Source organism: Stegodyphus dumicola, chromosome 2 (assembly GCF_044657685.1).
Source record: "Stegodyphus dumicola isolate Sdum_Otavi_A_Nest chromosome 2, ASM4465768v1".
NCBI lineage: Eukaryota > Metazoa > Arthropoda > Arachnida > Araneae > Eresidae > Stegodyphus > Stegodyphus dumicola.
Window position 1 is genome coordinate 279,991,280 of NC_140769.1, and position 18,550 is coordinate 280,009,829.

Genomic DNA, 18,550 nt, shown 5'->3' on the forward strand with positions numbered 1-18,550 from the left:
TCACTATGTGGATGGATGCATTTTAAAATTCAGGGGAGCTCGCTCTCTGAATGCATTAAAGAAAGGGAAAATAAAGCGAACACTTAAAATTTTTAGACCTTGGTGCTAAAAAGCTTACAGGAAAGAATTATATTTCTTTTACAGACTCAAATTTTATTTCAAAATATAATTTCTCTTTCAGTTGCACAGTAAAAGCTTGATTACCCACAACACTCAGAAAATGACAAATTTCAGATTACTGAAATTTCCAGACAATGAATGTGCACAAAATGCAATTAATGATAGAAAATCCATGCAAATGTAGAAAGAAATTTCCACTCTAAAATTATAAAAACAGGTGTCTTTGCTATCAGCTTGAATACCAAAAGCCTACATCGAAATTATGTAGATTTAAAAAAAAAAAAAAAAATGCATTTCGTACATAAAATCTGACATATTTAGTAGGCCCTGAAATTGAAACACCTTATCCAATCATAAAATACCATCACCATGAAAGTTGATGGAAATGCCAAGTCATTCTGGTAGAAGCTTAAACAAAAAAGATCATTCTTTACCTGACTAGAACCATAAAATTCAAGTTAAAGGTATAGCATATAAAAAACATAAACTGCATATAATTAATCATAACTTTTCATGTTGTATCCCCATTGTTTATTCATTTTTAAATAAAGTTACACATCTTGGCCAATAAAATTCATTTTTCTTGATGCCACAATTGAGTAGCTTTGAAAATACTACATGCTGTTCCATATAAGAGAGATCCCAAATTTAAACCCTTTTTTTTTCAAATTATTGGTGCTAAATCACATTATTTAACAACAGTTTCATTTCTTAAAAATGATCAACAGGAAAGAACATTAATTACAAAATTGTTTAAATAATTGTAGACTTTTGCCTAAAAATGCATTTAATAGAATGAGAAGGTCTGTTGCTCTACCAACAACCCCCAATAACCTTTTCGCGACGGCGCACCTTTGTTTAAGACGCTCGTGCGGGACGGAAGGAAATCGAAGGCAGTCACCGCACAGGACGGAGGTTTTGCATCGCTAAGACTAATTTTGTAAAAAGAAAAAAAAGAAAAAAAAAAGTTTCGCTTCTAGCATCGCAATTTTAGGTATCATTTTAGATTATTACTTGATCTCTTAATGTTAAAATTAGCACTTAATAATGTTTTTTTTTTTTTTTTTTCCTTTATTTTACATAAAAATATACTTAATTGATAAAATCCATCAACAAAGTTTAAAATTAATAAAACACAATAATAAAGACTATTTACAGTGAGAAGTAACAGAATTTAAAATGAAGACTGAGTGTGGTAAATCTTGAAGCACGGAGAAGTATCACTTTCGAACTCTCAGAAAAAGTATCACTTTCGAACTCTTTAGAAAATGAATCATCACTCTCATCTGCGTTAATAAATGGTTCATTGACCATATGAGGGTATTCTTCCTCTGATAAATAGTGCCTTCATGCCATAATAGACTGGAGGTGAGGCTTTCCGAAATAAAAAGAGAAGAAACGGAAATATATCTGAAAGCAATGCAAAACGTAACAGAACTCCACATGCTAACCCTAAAAGACTGTAAATAGTAAAGGAAAAAATAGAATAAAAAAGGGAATTGGATATAAATCAGACACGTGAATGTTTTCATTAGCACGCAGCGATTTAAAGAGCTCACCTCTGTTTACGCTTTCCCCTCCCCCCACCTTGAAAGAGCTGATGAGTAAAATACCAAAGCAGAATATATCAAACTCAAGGTCAGGAACCTAAAAATGTGTTCATTTCAAAAGTAATGGACATAGGATGCCATCTAGTGGCCTTCAGAAAAATGTTCCAGCTTAAAATGCATATACGCATCACCCGTCGTCTGTATGCAATCTCTAGTGATGCGTGGATGGGACGCCTGTCCTGAAAGGGTTAAAAATACTGGTGACAGTAAACATTATGAAAGACAAATGAAATGCATACTGTAAAACTGTGGAATCTCCATGTTCCTGTGCCATAATAACAAAGAACTTCTAATGGGAACTCTGATTAGAAATTATTTGATAGTAACTCCTCATTTTTATTTTATGCACTCTATTCCAAGGAAGAATTCTTGGAACAATATGATAGACACATCAGTGCAGGTGGGGAGGTGTAAGCAACATCCTCTTAAAGCCATGCATCTATTTGCATTTTAGAAGTTATCAGTACAATTTCGAGTGTCCTGTACTCCTTTGTAATGGCTTTGTAAGTCTCCTGTTGGCTCATTCTACAATTTTCTGATTACTTGAGATTTTTGGTTAGTTGAATATGCCAGATAGTTGGGCTTCTACTGTACTATACTATATTTATACAGTCAAAAGTCGTTAATTCGGACACCCATAATCCAGAATGATCTATAATCCGGACCTCAAAGCTAAAAACTTTCAGCTCATGCGCCGCGTTGACAGATGTGCATAGGCGTTTATGCATGCGCGTAAGACCTTTTACTACTGCGCATATGCGTGTGCGCAAGCGCAGAATACGTTTTCGCGTGCACGTTTTACGTATAACGGACGGTATAATCTAAAATTATCTAATTATCTATTTCAGTTAATGTTGATGATTGCGTTGTTCCTTAATCTTCGAATTGGATCCGGCTTATTATTTTTTGCAGACTGTAAGAGCAATTTTATAAAAGTAAAACTTGAACTTTCGATTATGTCAAATAGAATTTCCAATTCTGGAGCTCCCAAAGCATCGTACAAAATGAAAGTATGTTTCGATGTCCATCAAACAAAAAGTGGAATTGCTGCAGAAAATGGATAAAGACATGAAGAATGTGACAGAGAGGTTAGTGAAAACGAAAAAAATTTCGATTGACAAGTTCGTCGGTATTCTCGGCACAACAATTAACGGGACTTGAACAGCGGAACTTTGTAACTGAACAAGAAATTATGTCTGTTTATAGAATTAAAGAGAAAGTATTATCACATAAAACGAAGCAACTTAAACAACTTACATTGAAAGAAATGTTTAATAAAGTAAACAAATAAATATTAAGCTTTTTTTTTTTTTTTTTTTTTTTGTAAATTTTGATACCCTTTAGATTATAATTGTTCTTTATTTCATAAATTAAGGTTTCATATTTTTAATTTTAGAATTTCTGCATGCCATCTTACGAGATGTAAACTGATGATCTATAATCCGGAATCGCCGAAGTCCCGACGAGTCCGGATTAACGACTTTTGAATGTAGTATTTAAAAATTTTCACAATGAACTGGAGTTTCTAGAATTATGGAATATTATCTTCAAAATAATACTTACTGTTAACAAAGTTTTATGCTCACTCCAAATGATGCCAAGCGTATGTGTAAGTACTAGCTGTCCATGCTGTTTATACTGTCTGTGTTTTCCAGTATTTGGAGTTTCACTATTTGTGTGTTATGCCTTCAATAAATGTGGTTTTTGCAATGACGTGCGCCTATGCCTACTTTTCCCTTGGTTCTACATAACACTTACCACCAATACATACTTAATTATTCCAAGCAAAATAGCTGAAAACTACCAACTAATGGGAAAGTATGCTTTTATGAAGAAAAATTTTAGGAGAAACTGATTGATGTTCACATTTGGAAAATCACAAAAGGCTTGTGTAACCAGCCCATTTTGGAAGCATACAAAAATTACAGCTACATCAAATCTTTCACATAATTTCTACCAGTAAATCTAGATACATAAATTTATCTGGATTACCCTTTGCTATGTCAGGGTTTCAAGGAATTCAATTTTTATTCATCCTCTTTTTATTCATAATTCCTTCTTTTTAAAAATAAGCAAATTTTCCCAAAATATTTTATAAGAAATTTAAACTGGGTATTGCACAGAAATTACATTTAAACCTTACAGATGGTTACATATACTGCAAACAAATAAATGAATAATGCTAAAATATTCAATTACTATTAAAAGAGACAATATAATACAGAAAAGTATATTAATATTTCCATAATAAAAATCGAGATAGAAATTGAAAAGCTAACAAGTAATGTGACGTAAGACCTTTTTGGTCTTAAAAATTTTTTGCACAAAATGCTGCAAAAATATGAAATAATAGGAAGAAATATTGTAGTGATCTTGCTAAAAATAGAAGTAATTTAAAAAAAAATTAACATGGAAAAGTGAAAAAACAGCCTACATGCGAAATAAAACTGTTAAAATCAATGTTGGAAAACTAGTGAAAGCACAAAAAAACTAATCTGATCATTTGTGATATGTGACGTTTGTGTTTGTGTTAACAGTTTTATTTTGCGTGTAGGCTGTTTTTTCACTTTTCCATGTTAATATATTTTTTTAATTACTTCTATGTTAATATTTAAAAAATACTGCGTTGAACTATTTCATGGAGCCAAAGCTCCTGGTAACTTTTTAGCAAGATCACTACAATATTTCTTCCTAATATTTCCATAATTATATAAACAATTTTTAATCATATAATAGTTTGTAAATAATAAATCAACGAATATATACCCTGGTATGGAATTCAATATTTGCATGATAACCAGTTTGTGGACATGAAACAGTAACAGATCCTCCCAATTCAATCCATGGAACTCTTAGAATAGATCTGAAAATGAATATTTTTTATAAATAAAAATAAACTATTAATTTTCTTAACAAATCAGAATCATAGTAATAAAATATCAACATGCATAAATATATTTACCTGCCATATCCATTAGGAAATGTTAATATATATTCCTCATTGTGTTTTAATACATTTATAATAGCCTGTCCAATATTCTGAACGCCAATGGAAAGTCCAAGAAATTTTGATTTAGTCCATATGTGGGCAGTACAGCTAATGCTTTTGTTCACATGCTCAGCATAAAAAGCAGAGACTAGAAAAAAGATGCTCAAATAAATAAGAAAATCTGAAAGGTTTCAGATTTTAAATTATGCCCTAAGGCACATTATTTTAACATTTTGTGTGTTACATTTATTTATTAAGTATCATCTACCATCTATCTGCTACCAAGAATTAAATCTTAGAGGCAGAAACTGTAGGCAAATCAAAATAATTAGAAATTATAATTTTCGTGGAAAAGTTACCAAGCACAGTACAAAGTCCGAAATCTGGACTCGTCGGGACTTCGGAGATTCTGGATATTAGATCATCAGTTTAAATCTAGTAAGATGGCATGTAGAAATTATAAAATTAAAAATATGAAATTGTGATTTATGAAATATTAATGAAGTATTTATGATCTAAAGGGTATCAAAATTTACAAAAAAAAGCTTTAATATTTATTTGGTTACCTTATTCAACATTTCTTTCAATGTAAGTTGTTTAAGTTGCTTTTTTTTTTTTTTTTTTTTTGTGCTACTACTTTCTCTTTAATTCTGTAGACAGACATAACCTTTTGTTTAGTTACATTGTTGAAGTCCTGTAACTGCTGTTTCGAGAATTCCGACTAACTTGTCAATTGAAATTTTCTCATTTTCAGTAACTTCTCTGTCACTTTCTTCACTATCGGTAGTGGTACTTTCTGGATCTACAACCATACTACAGATTTCGCCATTCATTAATTGATTGATGATTGAGAAGCACTGCCATTACAGTGAGAAACTTCTTTTATATCATCTTCATTTATTACCACTTCTCCAAATTTCTTTACAAAATCTGTTAATTGGACAATTTCACCTTAGTTTTGCGATATCCGAAAACCTTTAAAATTTGGGGCTATCATCATCAAATTTAGCCATCCTTCACTACACACATTTGGTTATGTATCATGAGCTTGGCATCTAATGGCAAGTTTTTCTGTTAAATTTTATCTTCCTTCTATCACGCACTGAGACAATTAAGCCTGAATTGTATTAGTTCAGTTATTTATTATGCTTATGTCTTATTTCTTGTACATGCTTAAGGCTTATCAGAGTTCTGAATACATAAATTCCCACATATACTTAACATTTATTTATACCACATATTACAAATAAATTACTGTGGGCTACATATCTTACCGCCTGATGTAGTCTCTGTGGGTCCTATATTCTGCGACTCAGCGCGACCGTACGAGTCCTGGCATTGGTTCTGGGTTTAAGTTAATAACAAATCAGTTCATCTTAATTCAAATAGCCATAAATGTAATCTTTGGGTTTATGAGTATCATCAACAAAATCTATTTTTAGGATATGGAAAGAAATTTTTGGTAAATGTTTCGTCAACTTTTTTTAGCACATTTAACTTAAATCTGTAATTATCGCCAAGCGTAATGTCAACATAAAAGGTTACCATACTCCTTTATTATTCAACTACTAACATAAAAAAATTGTTTAGGCATCACTACATGAGTCATTACTCAAGTTGTCATGTTTTGATAAAACATGCGGTGGTGAAAGGAAAGTATAATAAATAATGATTCGCCAGGTTGGCGTCAGATCAACGATGTATCTATGTGGAATGTTTCGGTTTGAGATATGTGCCAAGCAGATACACATCAACGGAGCCAAATTACTGATTGTACAAACTTATGCTAAAATGATTGTTTCTTCAATAACAAGGTACTATTTTATTTAGTGTCGAAGTGAAATTAAGAATTAGGACTCTCCAGATGTTTTATTATGCCCGGAGAGGGAAATTAAATGTGCATGTGTAAAGTCTATGAGAAAACATTGTTGATGGTTTTGAGGTCCAGATTTTAGATCATTCCAGAAAATGGACATCTGGATTTCAGACTTTGTACTGTATGCTTAATATTCCCCTGTTGGTTTTCAATATGAATAGAACTTTCTGGTGAGCAGTTTTTCCTCAACCAACTACAGATAAAGATACTAATATTTTTTCTGTATTCTTTTTACAACATATTCAAATTCTGTGTTATTATACAATAACTTTGTTTAGTTTTATTTCTATATAATAACTTTCCCTCAGAATAATTATTTTAACAATTACATTACTTTTTAAAAATTTTTCTTGTGCAACTTTTAGTTTGATTGAGTGGCACATCAGAGGAAGGCAAAACATGCCAGCATGAAATAATTAATTTATTAAAATAATAATGAAATATTTACTAGGAGGATGATGTGAAACTTGCTCTGCTATGAAAGTCAAATGATCTCTTGTTGCCCATGGTACAGGTCCATCTTCCACCTTTTTGGGAGAATCCTTAAATATTGTTACAAAATAAAGCAGATTAAAAAGAGCTTGTAAACTACATCAACAGAAAAAAATGCAAAATATAAACATCAATTCAATAATTTATTTCAATTAATTACCAACATAAATAATTACATCATCTTCCTGAACGTTTGGTATGTGCCAGAAACATCGAAATATTTCTCCAAGGATTGGATTGTATGGTTTCTTAGCAACAGAGCTTTTACGGCCAGCATGAAAAGCTGATAAATACCATCTAACAACTTGCACAAAACGATCTTTAGGGCTATCAAAATCTGGAATGCTACAAAAAATAACTGAACTAAGTATTGAATATATTTTTCATATCAGTGCCCGCTTTCAGGCATACAAAATTGCAATCAAATACCAAAAATAAATTAATATAAAACACATAACTATCCATCTAAAATAATTTGAAAATGCTGTCAGTCAGTTTTACTGAAAAAACTATCCCAATAATAGTTTTAGTACTTTATTTAAAACCAGAACAGTGCCCATGATTTTCCTCATTAAAAAGGCTATTAAAAAAACATAAGCTTATTTACACATTACCTAACTGTAAATAATGCATAGTGAAGTTCACTACTTTTATCCTCATAAAAATTGACATTTTGAATAACTCATCTTTTCTTAAAATTTTGTTTTGCCTCATATATTGTGTTATGTGGGGGAATGCACAGTAAAATGAATAACTTCCTGCCTAAGTCAAAATTAATTTATCTTAAGTCTCTTCTTCAATACCTGGAAATTGCTATATTTCCCAAGAATGCTTTTACTCAAACAGAGAAAGAGAATGAAGATAAGAAATTAAGATAAGAGAATGAACAAAAATAAATTCCAGCTTTTTCGTAAAAAATAACTTTCAGTCACCAAATACAGCCTCAGATAGATAACTTTTCTTTTTTTTTAAGTACCAATTAAAAATTTTTTTCTTTTCAGTAAAAATGTCACCATACAACTCTTATTCTTCCACCAAAACTAAAAATAAATTTAAACTTCAAAACATTTGGAAGAAATTTAATTTTGCAAAGGAAAATTTTATTCCTGATTCAACTGTGATTACATTTATTAAAAGCAAAGAAATCATTTTAAAGATTCTTGAAGCATCAAATCGTTGACAAATGCTTTACTTCGGTTTAAATCTGTTCATCAGATGTAATTGAGAAAAGACTGAAGAATTTTCTATATGACTGAAAGCAAATAAGTTTCCAGCAAACAATGGCTAATTAAATTGCTTTGAACACTGTCATGTTTTCAGATTGACATAGCATGAAAAATGCTCTGTTTTTCAGGCTGCTTTTACAGATGAAAATTGCAGTTGCTGGGAAGAAAAAAAAGGAATTTTTTTGAAAAACTTTTAATCACCCTTATTAACCAGTTCACCATTTTCCCCGAGAGAGATACGTTCACAAGAAATGCATCGTCATCCGTTAGCATTGGCAGACTATCGTCGGAGTGAAATTTGGGCTAGACCGTAAGCCACGAGACAGATACGTCGTAGCATCTTTTTCCAGCCCCCCAGAATGAGTCGAAAATGAAAAGGGGTTATTGATGGGTTACTTATCTTCTTAGCAGTGTCGCATTAGGATCACAGCGGGGCTGTTTCAGGAACGTAAAGGATGGGGGACACTGTCGTCGTGTATATACCCCCTCAACCATATCTTAAGAGATCCACAATTATTCTCTGAACTACATTGAAATGTTATACCTAATATGCGCATTTTGTTTTATCACTTTACCTACGCAGATGGAAATATTACTTGCTTTAAATTTCATTATGACTATGTTGCGCCAATTATGAATGACATCGTTGAACTGAAATTTTTTAAGTTACATTTCATTTTTCAAAACTTGTACTATTAATGTTTATTAGTCCAAATGGGGCAATTTGCACAAAAGCACTATTAATTTCGTTTCGGCATTTTGCATTGATTCTCTGAAAGAGTTGTTTCATTTTTAAAATTGTTGCCACCAAATACTATCACCCTCTTTAAATAAAGAAATTTATTTTAAGAAATTAAATAATTAAGAATCTGCATAAATGTATGTATGTTTTTCACATTGTGATAAAACAACGGTACATATAGCCATCCAATTTTAAACAATGTAATCCTCCTGCGAGTATGGGCATGTGGAAGCCCAAATTTGAAGTTTGGAATTTGTTTTATTATCGATTTCATATTTTGTAAAACTTTAACGAATTTTTGATTAACAAACTCAAAGCTTTCAACGCGAGCAAAGGCAACATTGTACAGAAAAATTTTTTTATCTCCAGCGTGTGAGACTGTGTATTGGAAATTCTAAAAAGATATGCTTTATTTAAAATTATTTTGCAATATTGCTCTTGAACTGAATTTTATGGTTTAAGTATGAAAAACATGATATTTAATAAATAAAGGTAACACATAAAATGTTAAAAAAATGCCCCTTTGGACGTAATTTAAAATCTGAAACCTTTCCGATTTTTTTAAAACTTTTTAATCAATACCTTTCTATTGCTTTAAATCTCATTAATTGTGAAAGCTACAGCAATAAAGGTTCGAGAATTTTAAAAGATAGAATAGTAATATATGAAATTTGGATTGCTGTATATTTTCTTTCAGTTCCTTCCTAAATATGTAATTATATTTTTTACAAAACATTTTCAACAATATTTACTATTTTGGTTTGAGAGTAGTCGCATCTGCATTTCCTACAGGAGACAGATTTATATAGGAGACTTTACAGGAGTAAAGAATTAAGGAATGTTAAATTTTGCTTGGAAGAGTTAGAAATGGCAGATATGCCGAATAAATGCAACGACGAAACAAAACGTAATTGTAAGCAGTTTTATAAACTGTTTTCCAGAACAAATATCGAACTAAAATTAGAATATATATCTAATAACATGCATGACATAAAAGAAATAAATTATAAAGAAAGCGGCAACAATTATAATTTAAAAAATTAAAAATGATCATAAATTTGCTGCTTAATTATGAACTTTGTTGAATTTTCAGTCCATTATTCAAAGGAATGGGCAATCTCTCTGAAATAGGCACTTCACATAATTAAAACTTTCCTTGCTGTATAAAAAGAGCAAGTTAAAAAAAAAAAAACTCTAAATTAAAAAATTGCAACTTTTAATAAGAACCTTAAATATCTAAGATAAAGAAAGATCTTTTTATCGCATAAGGAAATTAAATCTTTTAATTAAGTATATAAAAATATATGGGAAATAATTCGATCACTATCTTTGTTACAGTGCATCAAGAAAATAATAAAACAAAATCCAACGACATTTCAAATAGGCAATACTAGCTAATGCACTTATTTTTACTTTAAATAAAGCTTTTACTTGACAATTAAAAATTACATTTCAATTGAAATAGATTGCAATGCATTTGATGTTAAGTGCGGGAAGTGGAAGTGGGGTTGAGTGCAAAGGGAAAAATATCTGCTCTAAAGACTACACCAGTCTTTGTGTTCTATGTTGCTTGTTAGGGGGTCGTTATTCAGCATTCTTCAGTGTGACAGGTACGCTGTTCAATCTGATTTGAACAGAACTTCTAAATAGGTTTTCATGGCTGGTGAAAGGGAGAAAGAAATACTCTGAGCCCGATTTTAGACACAAAAAGTTTGCCTTTGGATGCGAAAAATGGCACGAAATGTTTGCGATTTTCCTAATGTCGAACTCATTAATTGTACTTCCTATCCTCGTAGTGAACATCTCTAACTGTTTTTTGCAATGCAATAACTGTACTATAGCCTGCAGAATAGGCACTATTCTCAAACTGTGGTCTGTGGACCATTAGTAACCTTCAAAGCCTGCCCTTATGGTTCTCATAGATTTTACATAATAGCAAAAAATAAAATTCAAATTAACAGCGTAATACCACACAATAGCTGAAAATCTCAAGAGTCTGGAAGTTATGCATGACTACTGTCTATCACTTATGCTCCCAAAACTTATGATATTTATTAATAATTATTACATCTACAAACTTCCCAATCTAGTCTCAGAAAAAAAAAAAAAAAAAAAAAAAAACACAGACTTAAAACACTATAACAGTAGTGCTTTTTACTAGCATATGTCCAAACATAGAACAACTATGCAAGAATCAGCAGGTTAATAAGGTAAAAATGATGCAAACATCCATGAATTATTAAAAACAAATATAAATTATATTCTATTAATTTAACTATGAAATACCAATAAAAATTAAAGGAATTTTATAGTTTAAATTTATTTTAGAAATACAGGGTATGCTTTTTTTTTTTTAAATGACACTACTCAGAGCCACCAAATTGGAATGCCACCAAATTTGTCAGGGGGACTATTGATAACATGGTGAAAAATATTCCATGAAAAAGAATTAGCTCCAAAAGTTGTTGACAGGAAGAAATGTAGTGCTCTTCTAGCCTATACAGCTCAGAACTAGACAAATCAATAACAAGTAGAAATTTCAGTATAACACCATTTTAATGCAGCAAATGAACTGCCCCCAAAAGTTACAGAGATTATATTTCAAGGAACCATAGCAGTTCATTCAATAAAAGTGCTTCCTTGGTAAAGGCAATGTGACTGCCATTGTCGTAGATAAAGCATTGCATCCTGTACACCATACTTTTTATAGCCAAATGTAACATGCCACTAGGAATGCTCAGCACAGCCCATGATATGTTGTCCTTTTAAGGTTGTCAAGTTGGAACTCTAAACTAGATCCCGAACTTGGTAGAGACATTAGGTATTCTTGAAGCAGGAAACACGAAAATTAGCAATGCCCTCGCTGGGACTCGAACCAGGACCTCTCGAATACATGCCAAGTGTGCTACCATTATACCATGCAGGCATGCAGAAAGGATGGAGACAATACCTTATATGCTCCCCCTTTCAAAAAGCGGCTAGGGTTTAGGCGACTCAACTGCCAAATCCTGGTGGTGAAGAATCATCATCCACTACGTTTTAGTTAAGGCATCACTGAAGTCATTAGGTTATTTTGAAGCAGAAGACATGAAAAATGAGCAATGCCCTCACCAGGACTCGAACCTGGACCTCTCGAATACGTGCCGAGTGTGCTATCATTACACCATGAAGGCAAGCAGAAAGGAGGGAGAAAATACCTTATAACTTGAAATAACCTCACAGGAAAATGTCATGCGGGGTTAGATCCAGAGAGCAACATGACCACACAAGGGGGAAAAAAAGCAATTTATGACCCTTTCTTCTGTCATCCCACAACAGATGTAATGATAGACCAATGTGCGGTGCTGCTCCAAGCTGCATAAAAGTTACCTGATACAGCATCTGCCTTTGCTGAAGTTGTAAAATGACAAAACTAGTCAGTATATCAGACTATCTTAGCATGTTAGTAGCACAGATGCGTGTTCTTGTTAAAATAATGCTCTCAGAAAAGAATTGTCCACTGATGAAATCTGCATAAGGCCACACAAAACAGTGGTGTGACTTTTTGTGAATGCAATGGGATTTTCTGAATTGTTCAAATATCCAAGTTAAAAAATTATGAATGTTACCAGTGCAATTTAGGTAAAAATGGGACTCATCTCCCCAGAGAATTTTTCATCCCAAGCATTGTTCACCTTTATCCTGACAAAAAATGTCAGAGCAAATACCACTCACTTATCATAATCATGTTTTAATTCCTGCATGCAGCTTATCTTTTATGGGAAGAAGTGAATAACTTTCTGAAAGATTTTCGGTACCATTAAAAAATTCAAATCCAATTGTTGTACTATTAACTGGACACTGCCACTAGCGGCAATGGTGCCATGGGTAATGTTACAGACTGCAGTCGTGACATCAGAAACTGCCTATTTTGACAACAGTTTCTGCCAAATCAAACTGCTAAGGATTCTGTTTCTTTAAACACTTGGAATCATATCTTTCAATTCCTTAATAGATAGAGGGTCTTTACATAGGTTGTTACAGCTTCTAAACCCACAAAGAGCGGCGTTGCATTCGATTGATGAAAATAAAATAACTTCACAAATAACGTGCACCAAGTTAAAGTGAGATGCATTTTGAACCCAGCTAACATTTAGAATATCCTTCGGTGTTTTCCTCTTATCTTTATAGACTGAGTTAATGATGCTGTTGTTGTTTACGTAACTGAGTATTTGCATTTGCAAATTTTGCCTGCACTTCATGCATGTTCTTAGTTGCGTAGATTAGAACAGCACTATATTTCCCCCTATTGGCAAATTTCAGAACTAATTTTTTTTTCATGAAATCTTTTCTTCCCAAGTTACCCTACCAAATTTGGTGCCATTCAAGCCGACAGATCAAGTTACAGATGGCTCTAAATAGTGTCAGTTTTTAAAAAAATAGTATAAGTATACCAGTAGTAAGGAAGGCTAAAAAAGTATTTAAAAGGAGAAAACATAGTCTGCCAATGACTCTAATTTATAAAGTTAAAAAGTTCTAGAAAAGCTAAACTGAGGCATTATTCAAAAAATTATAGAGAACATGGATGATCATGATAACGATCATTAAATTTATAGTGCTACATCAATGTGCAAAAATTAAGAAAGCGGAGAAACTAACATAACAACAAAAGAAGTTAAAAAAATAGCAACAAAAGGGCAAAGCTAAAACACGAAATATAACAGAAAAAGAAATACTAATATTTGTAATTTACGTTAAATTCATAAAATAAATGAGGCAAGGAATAAACATTAAGAGAAATAAATATCAAAAATTTAAAGTAAAAGTTGCAAAGCTCAACATAACTGAGCTATAATTATCTTACCTAATGAATAGGTCAGGATGGGCAAAAAAATCAGCATACATCTCAAGCAAAGATCGACGTTCAAGTATAAAAGTTGGGAGAACAACTTTCGTCAGATCCATTCCAATTTTGACTTGTGAAAGTAAATGACTAATTACACTTCCTTGTCCTTCCAAAGATCCTACTACCCAAACAGAAGTAAAAGTAAACTAACATGACTTACGAGGAGAGAAAAACAATTTTATTAAGTTTTAAAAAAATGCAATCAGTTAAACATGTGAGGGTAAGTTGAAAAATAAGTTTCCCCTGTCAACTGTGGTCAGAGTTGTGTATGAAAGTCAAAAAATAGAATGAGACATTAAAGATATGAAATACCTTTATTTTTCCACATAGGTACCAAGTACATTGAGACACTTGTCATATCGCTTCAAAAAGCCCTCCAGGAAAAAATCAGGGCTTTGCATGCGGAAGAAGCGTTGAACGGCTTGTTTCACTTCAGTATTGCTTCCAAAGCGCCTTCCCCCGAGATTTTTCTTCAAAGCCGGAAACAGATGGAAGTCACTTGGTGCGAGATCAGGACCGTATGGCGGATGGTGTAGGCGCTCCCAACCAAGAGTTGCAATATGGTTTTGCGTTGCCGTCGCCGAATGTGGTCTGGCATTGTCATCCAACAGCAGAACGCCAGATGTGAGAAGGCCAGGCCGCTTTTTCCGAATCGCCTCTTTCAATTTCGACAGGGTGTCACAGTAACGCGTAGCATTGATGGTTCCAACCTCCAAAAAGTCCAGCAACAAAACTCCTTGGGCGTTCCAGAAAACTGTGAGGAGCACTTTACCTGCCGAGAGAGTTGTCTTGAACTTCTTTCGGACAGGTGATGACGGATGTTTCCACTCCATAGATGCGGCCTTCGATTCTGGCGTGAAATGGTGGACCCGCGTTTCATCCCCCATCACAATCCGAAACAGAAAGTCATTGCCATCTTCATGGTAACGCACGAGATGTTCCAGGCTGACCCCCATGTGTTGTTCCTTGTGTGTCGAGTCAATTGTCGGGGCACCCATCGTGCTGACACTTTTCTGTATCGAAGAATGTCGTGGATGATGTTTTGAGCTTGCTCATGCGAGATTCCAAGTTCTTCCGCTACTTCATCGATGGTGATACACCGGTTTGCTCTAATCATGTCATCCACCTTCCTGACATTTGCATCTGTAGTGGCCGTGCGCGTCCGTCCAGCTCTCGGTATGTCCTCCACTTCTTGACGTCCATCACTGAATGTGCGACACCATCTCCGCACCATTCGCTTCGACATCACACCTGGCCCATAGACTTCCACGAGGCGGTTATGAATTTCTGTTCCTGATACTCCATGTTCCCATTCATAGCAGATAACTGCTCTCACTTCCTCCTTTGACCACGAATTCAAAACGCACCTTCTCTCCATACCTACCGGGCCTCAAATGAGAGGCTGGTCTCCACTTTGCGCAGGCACTGCAACAGCGCCATCTGCTTGATTTGCAGCAACCTCTACCCAATGGTGTATCGGTGACTTGCGTGTTTTCCTGCTGTGTTGCCTTTCGCCCATAGCCGTTCAACGCTTCTTCCATATGCAAAGCGTGAATTTTTCTTGGAGGACTTTTTTAAGCTTATCAAGCGATATGACAAATGTCTCAACGTACTCGTATGAGAATAATAAAATAAAGGTATGTCATATCTTTAATGTCTCATTCTATTTTTTGACTTTCATACACAACTCTGACCACAGTCGGCAGGGGAAACTTATTTTTCAACTTACCCTCATAAAAACACTAACTGTGATGCATATTTGGCCCAAAAATCTCACACAAAACCTAAAAAGAGATTTCTCCCCCTCCCAGCACACACACATTCACCAAGAGCTTTTAAAAGTTACATGATTTTATGGCTTTTGTAAATTTCACATGAATTTTAAAAGTGACAAACTTTGCTAATGCTTTAAATTTTACTATAAGTAACATAATACATTTAAACTTAAAAGCTATAGCAAATATATAATTAAAATTGAAAAAAAAAAAAAAAAAAAAAAAAAGTACATGCCTATCAACAATTCCCAAGAACTCATTTACAATTCATACAACTTGAAACAATTATAGATATCTAATTTAAAATGTCTTTTATATTTTTCAGACCTATATATCTCTGAAATAAAATGTTTATTTAAAAGTCTGTCTTTTCGATTCTTATTATTATCCAAACTTAGCACACTAGTTATCACAAATTAATATTATATTTTATTACTTAAACTGCATCTCACAGACCCAGAAAGTATATGTTATATTTGACATTTACAAATCTATAACTAAACAGAAACAATTATTAAATGAAATTTATAAATCAAAGATAAGTATGTGTTTAATGTCAACTAAAGGGAATGAAATATATAAATTCTTACATTCCTCTTCTTCATCTTCATACAAAGCTGTGAAAAAAATTTCAAAATTTATATAAGGTAACTAAGAAATTCAAGAATGTATTTTATATATAACTTACAGACTAGTTTAAAATCAAAATATTTATATAATTTTACCGTCATAGTCTTGAGCTGTAAGTCTATGTGGATGTGATGTTCGCCGCTGTACCGTAACTACGTCAGAGGATATAGGACCTTCAACACTTAAAAGAGAACAATACGTTAATTATAAAATTTACTGGCTCTATCAAATACACACTTAAACTGCTTAAATTCCTAAATGAAAATATTATATCTTCCCTGTTTAAATTACATTAAACTAATTCACATACTATAATTTCCTTATTTGTTTAAAGCTCCATTATGTCTTTTAGCAAAAGGCAATGATTTCTTTTAGCAGGTATAAAAATGAAGTGAATAAGTACTTACAAATATATCTATTACTGAATAATATAAACTGTGATAAAAAGTAGTAAGTCTGATCATGTTCTTTCCCTCTGAATATCTCTTTGATATTCAGGATGAAATTTCACAGTCCGTCTAAATATGTGCAAATTAAGAAAATGCTCTCTAGATGTGTGTTGTATTTTAGTATAACAGAGTATCAGATTCTTGAGCAATGTTTAAGATACGGTTTTACACAGAATTCACAGAAAATTTAAGTGAATCATCTGAAAAGGTGAAACATGTACACAAATAGTATGTTTTAGCAAAAGCAAGTTTTCATGAGGCATAACACCTTTTCATGGGAGTTGTAAAGTTTTTTAAGTCACTTTAGTCTATTTAACATATCTAAAATGGACCGAAATGCAGTAAGAAAAGTCTTGTACAATCAGATCACCTATTAACATCAGCAGCAAATTGAAGATGATCAGCAGCAAATTGAAATACAGCTGTTTCACAGTACATAAAATTTTAACCTAGGAATTGTGGTTGCAGAAGGTATGTGCTCTATACTGGTTTAACAAACTTCATCAAATTCAAGCAGATACAAAATATATAAAATGTATATTTGCATCATCTGAGATGAATCAAAACTTAATCATTAAGTGAATTTTTCAATTATAATGATAAAAAATAATTAATCTTCTAATATAATCCAAAAATAAGAATAGCATACAACAAACTCATGACATTCAAAAAAAGAAAAAATCAAAATTTGCTAGTGGTCAAGAATTTACAGCATGTGGCTGTATATCATCTGTGGTCATGTTATTCTCCAAATATGAGTTCAGATAACTTCTCAAACTGAAAATTCACAAGAAAAGTTGCCTTTTAGATATGATGCACAGTATGTAACTTTCCACAGGAGCTACTTTGAAAGAAATACCACTAATTTGCAACTTCTGAAGACATATTATTTACAAAAAGATGCTACAGCTCTAGAGGTAGTGAAAAAAGTCTCATTACTTTCCTGCTAGGTCTTCAAAACCATGCAATATGGACATTAATCAGCTTTGCAATCCACAAGTTCTATTAACACTTTCACTGCTGGTTGTGTGAGGTTATATTGATAGTTTGGTTTATTTAATTATGGCAAAGTACACTAGGGCTATCTGCCTAAAGGGAGGGATGCCTTCGAGGAGGACTTTCTAAGGGAAACTGGCTCATATGCACGTTACACATGGGGAAAACCATAAAAATGCCCATGCAGCCAGCCTGTTCGCTTGATTCGAACCTCGGACCAAACTACCAGTGTTCAGCGACTTTACCACTCGGCTGCTGGTGGGCTATATTGATAGTTAATGCTGTGTCATAGAAATAGATTGTACCCATATGCTGACTTAATTATTATAAGAAATACGATTTAAAAGAGAAAATAAAAGATTATCATATGTACCACATTGACTATTAAGCCTTTAAGCATCAAATTTTATAACTACACACTAGCGCGTGATCGGCACTAGAGGAAAAATTATTTCTGCAATGCTGCATTACCTGCTGGTACTAGTTGGAGCTAACCCATTTACAACTAGTTTCTAACCTTCATGCAAATACCAACATATATATTCAAAATGTAATGCTGCTTGAACATTAAAATCAACGAGACATTGCTTTTCCCGCATCAGCATGTGACTAGCACCTGAGATATCAACCTATACCATGCGCAAGAGCGTGATTGGCTCTTCAGCAATGATGCCAGTGCGTTATCGGCAGCGAATGTGTTAAAGATGCATTTTCAATCAAAATTTTCATAAGCATATCTTTTAAATGCAAAACTGTTCAG

The 18,550-nt window shown here is 33.0% G+C and overlaps 1 protein-coding gene across 3 annotated transcripts in view; it reads right to left on the reverse strand.

Annotated features, from left to right (window-relative positions):
- Nucleotides 1-18,550, reverse strand: part of LOC118193912 (oxysterol-binding protein-related protein 9) — a 106,016-nt gene that overhangs the window by 25,885 nt on the left and 61,581 nt on the right. For all 3 annotated transcript variants that reach the window (XR_015039905.1, XM_085812219.1, XM_085812220.1), the window contains exons 11-17: nt 16,441-16,526; nt 16,306-16,332; nt 13,899-14,061; nt 7,264-7,432; nt 7,044-7,137; nt 4,693-4,867; nt 4,497-4,593 (exon numbers count right to left, since the gene is read on the reverse strand). Coding sequence is in view for 2 of the 3 variants with exons in the window: in XM_085812219.1 (XP_085668345.1) it covers nt 4,497-4,593; nt 4,693-4,867; nt 7,044-7,137; nt 7,264-7,432; nt 13,899-14,061; nt 16,306-16,332; nt 16,441-16,526 (811 nt within the window). In the remaining variant the exon portion in view is untranslated. The remainder of the gene's footprint in view (nt 1-4,496; nt 4,594-4,692; nt 4,868-7,043; nt 7,138-7,263; nt 7,433-13,898; nt 14,062-16,305; nt 16,333-16,440; nt 16,527-18,550) is intronic.